Here is a 12,879-nt window from a genome sequence, read left to right on the forward strand (position 1 = left end):
AAGACGTCAATTTGAGGACTAAGATGTGCCTGACCCAAATTATGGTATTTTCAATAACCTCATATGTATGTGAAAGTTGGACAATGAATAAGGAAGACCATTTGATTTGGTACATTTGAGTTATGGTGTTGAGAATTGATACATTTGAGTTATAGTGTTGAAGGAGATTATTAAAAGTACCACAGACTTCCAAAAGAATAAACAAATCTGTGTTGGAAGAAGCACAGCCAGAGGGCTCCTTAGAAGGAAGGGTGGCCTGGCTTCATCTCAACGGCACTTAACAACAGCAGTAAAATATACAAGTAGAGAGATTGCTGAGCAATACTGTATTTCTATTTCCAACTTTCTGAGGACGCACCACACCATTTGAATGGGTGTTGCCTCTTATGTATGCATCAGTTGATGGATCATGTGGTTCTTTTCCTTTATTTGTTCTATTTCTTTGGTGTGTTACGTTGTTTTTTCTAATGTTGAACTATCTTTACATGTTATTGTTATGTGCCTTTGAGACTCTGTATAGGGTTTCCAAGGAGCAGCTGGTGGATTGAACCATCACCTTGCAGTTCAAATTAACCTTGTGGTCCGGTGCTTATCCTATAGTGCCACACCAGTATATTGTTGTTGTTGTTAAGTGCTGTGGAGTCGATTCCGACTCATAGTGACCCTGCACAGGGTTTCCAAGGCTGTAAATCTTTACGGGAGCAGAATCCCTCATCTTTCTCCCATGGAACCGCTGGTAGTCCCAAACTGCCAACCTTGAGGTTAGCAGCCCAATTCGTAACCACTACACTACCAGAGCTCCTTACATGGTATTAATTACACTTGGACATGATGTATTATGCTTTTGATTTGCTAGGACTTATTGGCTGTTGTGGACTTGTTTTAATTTTCTTCAGCTTTGACTGAACTTGCATATGAGCAGTTGGTGGTCTGTTTAACTGGCTTTGTTTTGGCTGATGATTTTTAACTTCTCCATCATCTCTTCTTACTGATATTGTCAATTTGATTCTTGTGTATTCCATCTGGTGAGGTACATATGTACTGTCACCTTTTATGTTGTTTACAAGGTCTTTGCAATGAATAAGTAATTGGTCTTGCAAAATTCTACCATGTGGTCTCTAGCATTATTTCTATCACAAATGCTATATTTTCCAACTACTGATCCTGTTTTGTTTCCAATTTTTGCATTTCAATCACCAGTAACTGTCAACGCATCTTGTCATGTTTGATCAATTTCTGACTGGAGAAGCTTGTGGGATACTTCTATTTCATTATCACTGACTTAGTGGTTGGTGCATAAATTTGAATAGTAGTGGATTAACTGGTCTTCCTTATAGGCATATGGATAGTATTCTATCATAGACAGCATTATATTTCAAAATAGATGATAATAGATCTTAAGATGTTAATTTTGAGGATGAATGCAATGCCATTCCTTGTCAATTTGTCATTCCTCATATAGTAAAGTACATAATTGTTAGATTCAAATGGACAATAAAAGGCCATTTCAGTTCACTAGTGGTAGTGGTGGTGGTTGTGTGCTGTTGAGTAGTTCTGACTCATAGTGATTCTGTACAGAAATTCTGTGGCTGTAAATTTTTATGGGAGCAGAGTTTCATCTTTTCTTACAGAGCAGCTCCTGAATTCAAACTGCTGACCTTGTGGTTAGCAGCTCAACCCATAACTCACTATGCCATCAGAGCTCCTTTTCAGTTTTTGAACCTTCATTTGCTGATGAAGCATAACTCAAAATGAAAAGAAACAGCAGCAAACATTCATTAATAATCAGAACATAGAATGTACGGAGTATGAATCTAGGAAAATTGGAAATTGTCAAAACTGAAATTGAATGGATAAAGATCAATATCCTAGGCATTGTGTAATTAAGCAAATGTATAGGATAATGGAAACTGTCACTGCAGAAATCATTGGACAATCTCTTTGATATCCCATGTGAGTAAAGTTTTGCTAAAGGTAATACAGAAACGGCTACAATCATACATTGACAGAGAACTTCCAGAGGTTCAAGCCGGATTCAGAGGAGGCCATGGAACGAGGAATATCATTGCTGATGTCCGATGGATCTTGGCTAAAAGCAGAGAATATCAGAAAGATGTTTACATGTGCTTTATTGACTACGCAAAGGCTTTTGCTTATGTGGATCATGACAAGCTATGAACAATATTGCAAAGTATGAGTATTCCAGAACACTTAATTGTGCTCATGAGGAATCTGTACATGGACCAAGAGGTAGTTGTTTGAACAGAACATGGGAACACTGAACGGTTTAAAATTTAAAAAGGTGTGCAACAAGGTTATATTGTTTCACCATACTTATTCAATCTGTATGCTGAGCAAATAATCCGAGAAGCTGGGTTATATGAAGAAAAACACGACATCAGGATTGGAGGAAGACTCATTTACAACCTGAAATATGCAGATGATACAACCTTGCTTTCTAAAAGTGAAGAGAACTTAAAACATATACTGAAGAAGATGAAATAGCACAGCCTTAAGTATGGATTACATCTCAATGTAAAATACAAAAATCCTCACCACTGGGCCAATAAACAACATTCTTATCAATGGAGAAAAGAATGAAGTTGTCAAGGACTTCATTCTTCTTGGATCAACTATCAACACTCATGGAAGCAGCAGTCAAGAAATCAAATGACATATCGCATTAGGCAAATCTGATGCATACGACCCTTTTAAAGTTTTGAAGAGCAAAGATGTCAGCTTGAGGACTAAGGTACGCCTGACCCAAGCCATGGTATTTTCAATAGCCTCATACGCATGCAAAAGCTGGACAGTGAATAAGGAAGACCATAGAAGAATTGATGCTTTTGAGTTGTGGTGTTGGAGGAAAATATTGAAAGTGCCATGGGCTGCCAAAAGAACCAATAGATCCGTTTTGCATGAAGTGAAGCTAGAGTGCTCCTTGGAGGCCAAGATGGCCAAACTTCGATGGCCAGACATATTTCCAGAAGGGAGCAGTCGCTGGAGAAGGATATTATGTTTGGCAAGGTGGAGGGTCAGAGAAAAAGAGGAAGCCCCCCAACAAGATGGATTGGCAAGTGGCAGCATCGATGGACTCAAGTGTGGCAACATTAGTGATGTTGGCCCAGGATCGGGCAGTGTTTCATTCTGCTGTGCATAAGGTCGTTATAAGTCGGTACTGACTCAATGGCACCTAACAACAACAACAACAACATAGGATAATGGATCTTAATCTGTTTCATTTTATTTTTGACAACTTCCAGTTTTCCTAGATCCATGCTTTGTACATTCCATGTTTTTATTATTAATTGATGTTTGCAATTCTTTCTTCTTGTTTTGAGTTGTAAATGAAGGTGCTGAATGTTTTGCTCTGTTCGCATCATCATGGTCCACTCTACTTTGAGAGGGCAGCCCTTTCCCATTTGTATTCTCAGTGCCTTCTAACCTAAGGAGTTCATCTCAGCCCTCTATCTGATAATGTCCTTCTGCCATTCACTAGGTTTTCAGTAGCTAACCATTCAGAAGTAGTCCCCACCTCTCCCTCTTCCTAGTCTGTCTTCGTCTTTAATTTCTGCTGAAACCTATCCACCATGGCTGACCCTACTTGTACTTAAAATACCAGTGGCATAGCTTCCAACACACAAGCCACCACAGAACAACAAAATGACAGATGAGTGGTTGTTCCTTATAATAATTCTATATAGAAAATCTGGAAAAACCACTTTTGAGTATTAGAATCAGAAGACCTATGTGTCTTACATATTTCATTATTGTATTTGAACTAAGTGGCCTATTTCTGGAAATGTGAAACAAGTACCTGGAAGTACATATATTGTCACTTTTTTGAACTCACAACCTGAAGAAATGGTTTTGGGGATTGTCCACAGTATAGCATACACCCAGGCATCAAGAGAATGGTGTTTCAGGTCCCAAAACTTTCTGTTACAGTTATAGTCTGGTCTGGCTTTCTAGTTCCCATTATTGTATTCCAGAGCTGACAAGGATAACTGAAAGCTTAATCTACAGTCTGTACACATGTTTGCACATCTAGCTACCTCTATAAATAACTTTTGAAATTTTGAATATTTGTTTTTCAAATTTAGTTTGTATAATGCATGGATCGTTTTTTTAAGCTTTGTGTCACTGTTGATTTACATCAGTGTGGTTCTTTATTTACATCATGGAAGTTACTGTTTATGGATTGTTAAACAGCATACCTTCAGGCAAAGTCAAAGCTCTTGCATGTGGACAGCTTCTTGAATTATAGCACAGAGACTTTAATGCCTACCTCAGGAATGATAGGGGTCTTAAATAGGCAGACCTATTTACTAAAGAAACCTAGAGTTTTCTTAGATTGCCAACCTTAGCAAGACAAGAAATGTCAGGGTGACAGAGTTTAAGTGGCTCTTTTCAGATTAGTTACATTGATTCTCTATATTTACCATGAAAACAGCCTCTCAGGAGCTATTTAATTAAGTGAAAGTAAGTCTAGTCCCTTTGGAAGAGAATGGTTCAGTGAGCAAATACAGAAAAGCAAGTGAAGGAAGTGGGGGAAGTTATTATGTGCTTCATAGACATAGTGACACTTTGTAACCCCCTATCAGGGATCCTAAACACTGATTGGTTGAGAAAAATTATCAAATGAGTTTAAATTTCCGCAGATACAAAATTGTCATACACGAATCCAGACAGTGTGCCACTCTCTGTCTTCAAAGAGAAAAATAAGAAATTCTGGATTTTCAAAGATCTTTTGAAGGCTTTTTAAGGTAAGATGAAACATACTCTTTGCTCAGAACCAACTGATCCCTCTGGAAAGAAATTTGAATTTCAGGAAGAAGCCACCTTGGTTTTAAGAAATGATTAGATTGTTCTCTTCCTTTGTGACTTGTTAAAGTAAGAGTCAATGTTAAAAGTTGACGGGTCATTATATGATAAGAGATTTGAATTCCATATTTCATCACTGAAGAGCAGAAAAGATTTCCCCCCACAGTTAGCATGTTAAATATCAGTTGGATATAGTCAGAAAATGAGCAAGTAAGATGAAGTGAATATTTGAAATCTAAAATATTCACAACACAATGTAATAAAAATACTTTATGCATAATTCACAAAAGCTTCATTAGTGTTATTTTTATCTAGAGAACTCTATTTTAAGAACTTTGACTCTAATCAAAGCTAATTTTTGGCAGCAGCATGGCTATCTAAGTCTGATAGGATTTAATGGAAGAAGAAAGAAACAATCTCTTCCTCTTCAAAACAGTAATAATTAGTTAACATTTGAACACTGACTCTTATGAAAAATTAACATAAATTTAGGAATATGATTATTGCATTACATTATTCTTATTTCAAAATCTGACAAATGCACTTAAGCCCCAATAAGGCAATGCTTATGTTTCCAGGTCATGTAGACCTTCATGTGTCTGTTGAATGGATTAATGAATCTCACTTTATACTAAATTTCTAGGTCTCTGAAATCTGATGGATAAAAATCAACATTTAACCTGAGAAACTATTTTTTTTGCCATTTGGTTTTTGATTTTTAAAGACTGGTTGAAGACTTCTACTTAGGCTACCTAGAGAGTGATTCTAACTTTGTCATATTCCTTGTCCCTTTTATGATGATACCTTGTTAGATTTGGAACAAGAAAGACACGGAGACTAAAAAAGTTAGCAAGCTGAGTGAGAAATTTGATAGCTAGTCGATTGTATTCACTATCTTAGATAAAATTTAAATAACTCAGATTTTAAAAATCCACTTTGGCCTTTCTTATAAGACTTTGCTTTTCACAGTTTTACTCTTTAATTGCCCAAATTAATTTGACAATTGCTAAGTCTATCGTTTTTGACAATGAATTAAATAAACTGATGGGGGTTCACACAATTCTACTTCCAGGTCAATAAAATGTGTTGTTGTTGTTGTTAGGTGCTGTCGAGTCAATATCAACTCATTCTTACCTTACATATAACATATGTAACACTGCCCAGTCTTGTGCCAACCTTACAATCTTTGTTATGCTTGAGCCAATTGCTGCTGCCACTGTGCCAGTCCATCTCCATGGGAGGGGAGGGGGTCTTCATTTTTCTCACTGACCTTCCACTTACTAAGCATGATGACCTTCTCCAAGGACTAGTCTCTCCTGACAATGTAGAACACTTCTATGTAGCCTTTCAAGGTATTTCCTGCCTTTGCAAGCATTGGAAGCATCCCCTTGCAATCGTTTTGGAGTGGACCTAAAAGAGAGCAAATGCCGTCAGCTTGCTAGATTGCAGTTTAGAAAAGGAATGCATCTAACACAGGCCTCCACTGCAGGTACCTCCCAGGACACCATGGCTCCTCCAAATCACAGTGAGACTAGCTTTCTGCAGAGTCTATGTGTTATTTAGCGTTGGCACTGCTAAGTACAGCATAATCTGTGCTTACTATACAGCTGTCCTTCAACATTGATTCTCAAAGCTCTGCATTTCACTTGTCCTGGGGTCACCCCAGCCTCAATTTAATCAAAAGCATATATGAAGGAAATCAAGTTCTTCTTGGCTTTCTGATGAACAGCTGCAAGAAATTGCACCTTCAAATTTCTACCCCCAGTCACTTTGGAACTGTGACCTCTCTTCTGTGAGATAATGTCAATAATTTTGATGACAATTAATACTAACTAGGCATTGTGGGTTAATGAGCCAGACTGCAAAGCCATTTGAAGTGCAAGGTTGGCAGTTCAAGCTCACGAGCTGCTCCTTGGAAACCCTATAAAGAGTTGTTATGGGTTGGAACCGACTCGATGGCACTTAACAACAACAATAAAGGTTTATCCAATTTTTACTACCTATATTAAATCCAATCAAGGTCATTTTTATGACAGACAGCATTATAATCTATAAATCCAATGTGAGCTCATGATATAGGGGGAAACACTACTTTCTGTTCAATCAAAATCTAATTTAGAGAAACTACTAAAAAAATAAACAAATCCTTTTCTTTATTGTGACCCATAGCAATAGTAAAAAAGACTTAAAAATGTTTATGTATATAGATTATGCAATAATTTTTTCCAGAGTGTTGAAAAATATATACTAGATGGTTTCTGAATTGTTGTGCTGTAGGATAAGCACTGGACTGCAAGGTCGGCTGTTCAAACCCACCAGCCGCTCCTCAGAAACCCTATCCAGAGTCACTATGAGTCAGAATTGACTTGACAGCACTTAAAATCAACAGAAACATAGACTAAGGATCATACTTTTAAAAATTCTACATAATAATTATTTTCACTAATAAACATGTTACTAAGTACTCAGAACTGTGATAATAGAACAGTTACCTTCAAGTAAATTCCCACTTATGATGACCCCACATGTGTGAAAATAGACATGCGCGCCACAGGATTTTCGGTGTGATTTTTTTGGAATTAGATCAGTAGGCCTTTCTTTCAAATCTATGCCCTTGGATAGATTAGAACTTCCAAACTTTGGGTTGGCAGCTGAGCAGCTTGTTAAGTGTTTACATCACCCAAGGATTCCAGAAATGTGCTAGGCACTTTTAATACCAGTATTTATTTGACAACATTCATGTCAAATGCATTTTTCTTTGCTATACATTGAAATATAATGATCATTATATTATATATAACATAGTTGGGCCTCAATATAATATAATTGGCTTCAGGAACTCACAGAAGGGTAAGACATCATGTAAGCATCAGACAACTTTAAAACAGCGCAATGTATTACTAGTGAGGGGTTCTGAGAACCACCAAACACCCTTTGAAATAGAATCAGATGAAGTTTTCTAGGGAGGAAATTTATCCCAAGACTCAGAATAATCCTGAAGTGCAGATATTATTATCATTCCAGGTAGAGGAAATAAAGGCTTTAAAAAAGCCACTTAAATTTCTTAACATTCCAAGGCAAGTATTAGAGATAGAATTTGAACCTAGGTGTCTGCGAACCCAAAGTTCCCTTAGGTTAGTAATTTCCTTCCCTTACATTTTAGTATAGTTGAATTGGATGGAATTTGGTAGGGGCTATAAATGCATCATCTTAGTGTTGTTGTTGTTAAATGCTGTTGAGTCATTTTGACTCAGTGACCCTGTATAGGGTTGTCGGAGGCTATAAGGCTCTGCAGGAGCAGAAAGCCTCACCTTACTTCCACAGATTCACTGGTGGACTCGAATCACTGACTTTATGGTTCATAGTCCAGTGTTTATCCTACAGATTAGAATGACTTAATGCTTAATTAAAGCTATTTAAATGACAAGCACTGTCATCAAGTCAATTCTGACTCACAGAGATACTAATGCTAAAAACCCTAATAGGGTTTTCCAGGTTGTGATCTTTATGAGAGCAGAAAACATCATCTTTCTCCCATGGAGCAGCTGACAGACTTGTACTTCCAACCTTGTGGTTAGTAGTCCGGTGCTTATCCTACAGCACCACAATGGTTCTTAAGGGAAACGTTATTTACATCAAGAAGAGCAGAAGGGTAAAGTTAGGGCTATGCCCTTTCCACCTATGGTTGTACCTTTCTACAATGGTTGTATCCTTCCAATGGCCCAGGCAGAAAAAAATCTACGTAGCTACACCTATGCTGAACCTAGTGATGCCTCTTTTCTCTCCATGATAACTTCAGGTATGTTCTGGAGCATTGAGTCTTAGCAGTGCTCTTCTCATATTGAATATGCACTTCTTGCCAAGGAATAGGGGAAATGTTTATAAACCAAAACAATGCTTTGTAAGTAATAATTCTGTACTGTGTTCTTTTTAATAGCCATTGATTAATATTCTTAAAGAAAATGAAGATACTTTTATATTTTTGCATTTGGACAGCAGCTTGGGCCATTCCAGTAAGTATGCCTTCCTCAAACACTTTATTGTTCCATTTCTTCTTCTTTTTAGACTTTATAGCTAAGTTGAGTCTAAATACTTGGATTTACATGAAATCCTTTTTAAATTGGTCATGGTCATATGTTGTGGAGTCAGTTCTGACTCATAGTGACCCTCTACAGGATTTCCGAGGCTGTAAATCTTTACGGGAGCAGAAAGCCTCATCTTTCTCCTACGGAACAGCTGGTAGTTTCGAACTTCTGATCTTAAGGTTCACAGACCGATTTGTAGTCACTACGCTACCAGAGCTCCTTTACAAATTAGGATCTCAATAAATCTAAATATGCCCTGTAATTCATATTCTCAACTTCCAGTTTAAACCCATATCTTGTCAGAAGGACTATTAATTTAAAAAGCAAGTTAATTATGCAGATCAATTTAATTTCTAGGCATAAAGTCATGGAAAGCTTGTCCATCTCTGTCTGCATCATACTTTATTAATTTCATTCTAATATCAATGAAAACTCTATTGTTCAAGAAATTTAAGAAAAAATAAGATTTGCTTTTCAATATATGAGAAAAGCAGTTTTTCCCTCATAGAGTTATTGCTAATATCCTTTATAAAAGGAATGATATACTCAACATGGAAATTAGGAATATACTGGTAAACACATATTAAACAAAATGAGAAAAATTAAGCCATTTTTGATGTATTAGTCGGCCTCCATAGCTAACTTTTTTGGTTGACACCCTCACTTATCAACATTGTTAAGTTCCAAAAATTGGCATCATGCAAAAATGGAGGACGATTGCATCACTACTTAACAGTCAAACCATTGAGAATTATTGCCCAACAAGTTGACACATAACCTTAACCATCCCAGCCAATGTTACTCTCACCTCCTCCCTTGGCATTTGTTATTATCTGACATATGTAATTAGTGCCCCAACCAGTCAGAGAGTAGTTTTGTACTATTGTTGAAAATGTGGACTGCCACATAAAGAGATAGCCGATAAGTAAGGAGTAGGTATATTTTCATAATACCAAACATTTTGGTAATTACATAATTGATACTTTTCTCCTGTATCTCAAATGTGCTCCTGAAGAGCATAGGATAGCATATTTCTTCATTTTGTTTCTGCACTTACTCTGGTCATACCTATTACTCTTCTCATGGGTCTTGTGTTATTGCAAGAGTCTCGTTGTACAGGAACCCCAAAGGTGCACCTCGTTTTCTTTATAAATGATGGTTTCCTTCTATAATGGAGTTAACGATCTGGTTTCAATACAATTTCAATACAATTAGTGCGACCATTGTGAAAAATATCTGTATGCTTGATTTAAACCCTCTAAAAATCCACTTCTCTTTTCTCCTTAATTAGATTGCATTTTAACTCATACCCTTTTTGTGCATGTGTGTCTCATTTAGGAAAAGAAATGTGTATGTGTGTGTGTGTGTGCGTGCATATATACACACAGAGACATGTACTCAAAAAAAAATTTCATTTTGTAATATTTTTATTTTGACAGGTACCTGAAACCAAACACTTGGAAAGATATGCTGTTGATAAATCTTTGAAATTGTACACACTAGCAAAACCCAATGCTATACAGGTATAGACTATTTTCTATTTCTTAGCTATTTTGGGGGGAAGGAAGCAAGATGGCTCTGTAGAATAATCACTGGACTGCAAACTGCAAGGTTGGCTGTTTGATCCCATCAACTGCTCCGCAGGAGAAAGATGAGATTTTTTGTTTTTGAAAAATTTACAATTTCAGAAATCCTATACGGGATCGCTATGAGTTAGATCTGACTCCATGCACTTAACAGCACAACATTCTTTTTTATTCTCTTATTTTTTAGATTTCTTTAACCTCCCTAATTGTCAGTCACCATTTGATTACTTTACTCAAAGAGGACACCCATAATTTATTTCAAATTTTTACTCTTTTACAGCATGAGTTAAATGTCAATGAAACCACCAAAGAAAATGGTGTCCCCATGCATGAAAGTGAAAGAGGAAAGCAACCGTATATTAAAAAAAGTTGCAAAGGAGAAGGGTATGGCTCCAAACGTGCAGAAGTAGGAGAAAAGAGTTTTCACGCACATTCCATGTTAGCAAATGAAGAGGAAAACGTTGAGATTGGGAATGGGGGCACAGGACAACCAGAAACCTACGGTAATGATGGGATACACAGAAATGAAGATAACAGCATATTAAATAGTATCAGGGGAAAAGTAAACATCATTGACAATACTGGGGCAGCAACTGTGAGTATTATTAATGGAAATACTGATGAGAATACAAAAAATGGAGATGTAGGATATACAAGTCAGCATGAGGGTGCCTCTGTTACCCCTGAAGATGGAAATCAAGTGGTCGAAAACAATAATAATACAGGTCACCAGGATGAAATAAATGGGAATTCCTGTGGAAATGAGGGTGTTACAAATGAAATAACACTCTACAGACAAGATGAAATAAATAGGAATAAGGAGGCTGACGTAACTCCAGGGAGAAGTGTAACCCGCAATGGAGAAAATACTGACCTAGATGATTCTGATGGGAGTCCTAGTGGCAATGGAGCAAATGAAGATGAAGGCAAGGGCTCTGGTGATGAATATGAAGAAACAGGGGATGGAAAAGAGGGTGCTGACAATAGCAATGGTCAAGAAGGCCAGGATAATGGAAAAGACGATAGCAATGACAATAGCATAGGTCAAAATTCAGTTAGTACTGAAGATGATGACGCTGAAGATCCTCGTAATAACAATGATGGAAATAATACCTCCAAGAGTGAAGAGGATTCTGAAGATATTACAGAAGACAGTGATGACCAAAGAATAGAGACCGCCAAAGAACTCAATCACAGAGAGAGTGAAAGTGTGGAAAACGGAATTGCTGAAGAATCAAAGCCAAGTGCTGTTGTGAAGGGCCAAGACAAGGTTAGTTTATAAAACCGATTTTTTTTAATGCAGTTTAACTCTCCTCTGCCAATTCTTCACCCCAGAAAACCTGATGATAAATGCAAAAATAAAACATGACAAGCAACCATGCACTGTATATTTTTGCACATAAATTACTTGAATATTTAAATGTGAAAGACAAAGTCATTACTAGACTTTGATACTGAACAGTCTTGAAAATGTGCATTTCTGAAATTTTAGGGAAAGTCTTATGCCAAATGTGGCTGCATCCTATAACTATTTACAAAACCTTCTACTGTGCAGAAATGTGGATGGATCCTTATAAAATCTAAATACCAGAATGCTTTCAAATAGAGTAAGGCACATTTTCACAAAGAACTCATTCTGACATATTGATTGCTATACTCATGTTTCTCTGCGTACTTTTTCCAGTCACTGTTCCTCAGACCAATGCATTTGTGCAGCAAAGCATTCACAAATTAAATATTTTTTTCTCCATTGTTCCACAGGGAATACAAATTGAAAGTCCCAGTAATAGCAACAGAAATAACATTAACAAAGAAGTTGGGACAGACAATGAAGATAAAGAGAGTAAAGGACAACATGGAATGACTATGGGCAAAGGAAATGTCCAGACAACACGAGAAGCTGACAACATACAAGGACTAGGCCAGAACTCAGAACCTGGAAATATGGCTGGGCACAGTAAAACTGGCAGTGACAGTAACAGTGATGGATCTGACAGTTACGATTTTGATGATGAGTCCATGCAAGGAGATGATCCCAACAGCAGCAATGAATCGAATGACAATGATGACACCAATTCTGAGAGTGACAATGGCAGCAGTAGTCGAGGAGATGCCTCTTACCACTCTGATGAATCCGAAGATAATGGCAATGGGAACGACTCCAATGGAGGAGGAGATGACGCTGAGAGTGACAACACATCTGACAGTGATGACAGTGACAGCAATGGAAATGACAACAATGGGAAAGCAGAGAGCAGAGCAGAGAGTAGTGACAGCAGTGACAGTAAATCAGACAGTAGTGACAGTAGCAAGAGCAGTGACAGCAGTGACAGTAGTGACAGCAGTGACAGTGATAGCAAATCAGACAGTAGTGACAGCAGTGA

The 12,879-nt window shown here is 37.3% G+C and overlaps 1 protein-coding gene across 1 annotated transcript in view; it reads left to right on the forward strand.

Annotated features, from left to right (window-relative positions):
- Positions 1-8,786: 8,786 nt before the first annotated feature.
- Positions 8,787-12,879, forward strand: part of DSPP (dentin sialophosphoprotein) — a 5,637-nt gene continuing 1,544 nt past the window's right edge. The window contains exons 1-4 of the mRNA XM_006867773.1: positions 8,787-8,837; positions 10,349-10,432; positions 10,776-11,765; positions 12,257-12,877. Coding sequence (XP_006867835.1) covers positions 8,787-8,837; positions 10,349-10,432; positions 10,776-11,765; positions 12,257-12,877 — 1,746 coding nt within the window. The remainder of the gene's footprint in view (positions 8,838-10,348; positions 10,433-10,775; positions 11,766-12,256; positions 12,878-12,879) is intronic.

Source organism: Chrysochloris asiatica, unplaced genomic scaffold, assembly GCF_000296735.1.
Source record: "Chrysochloris asiatica unplaced genomic scaffold, ChrAsi1.0 scaffold00109, whole genome shotgun sequence".
In the NCBI taxonomy this organism is placed as follows: Eukaryota; Metazoa; Chordata; class Mammalia; order Afrosoricida; family Chrysochloridae; genus Chrysochloris; species Chrysochloris asiatica.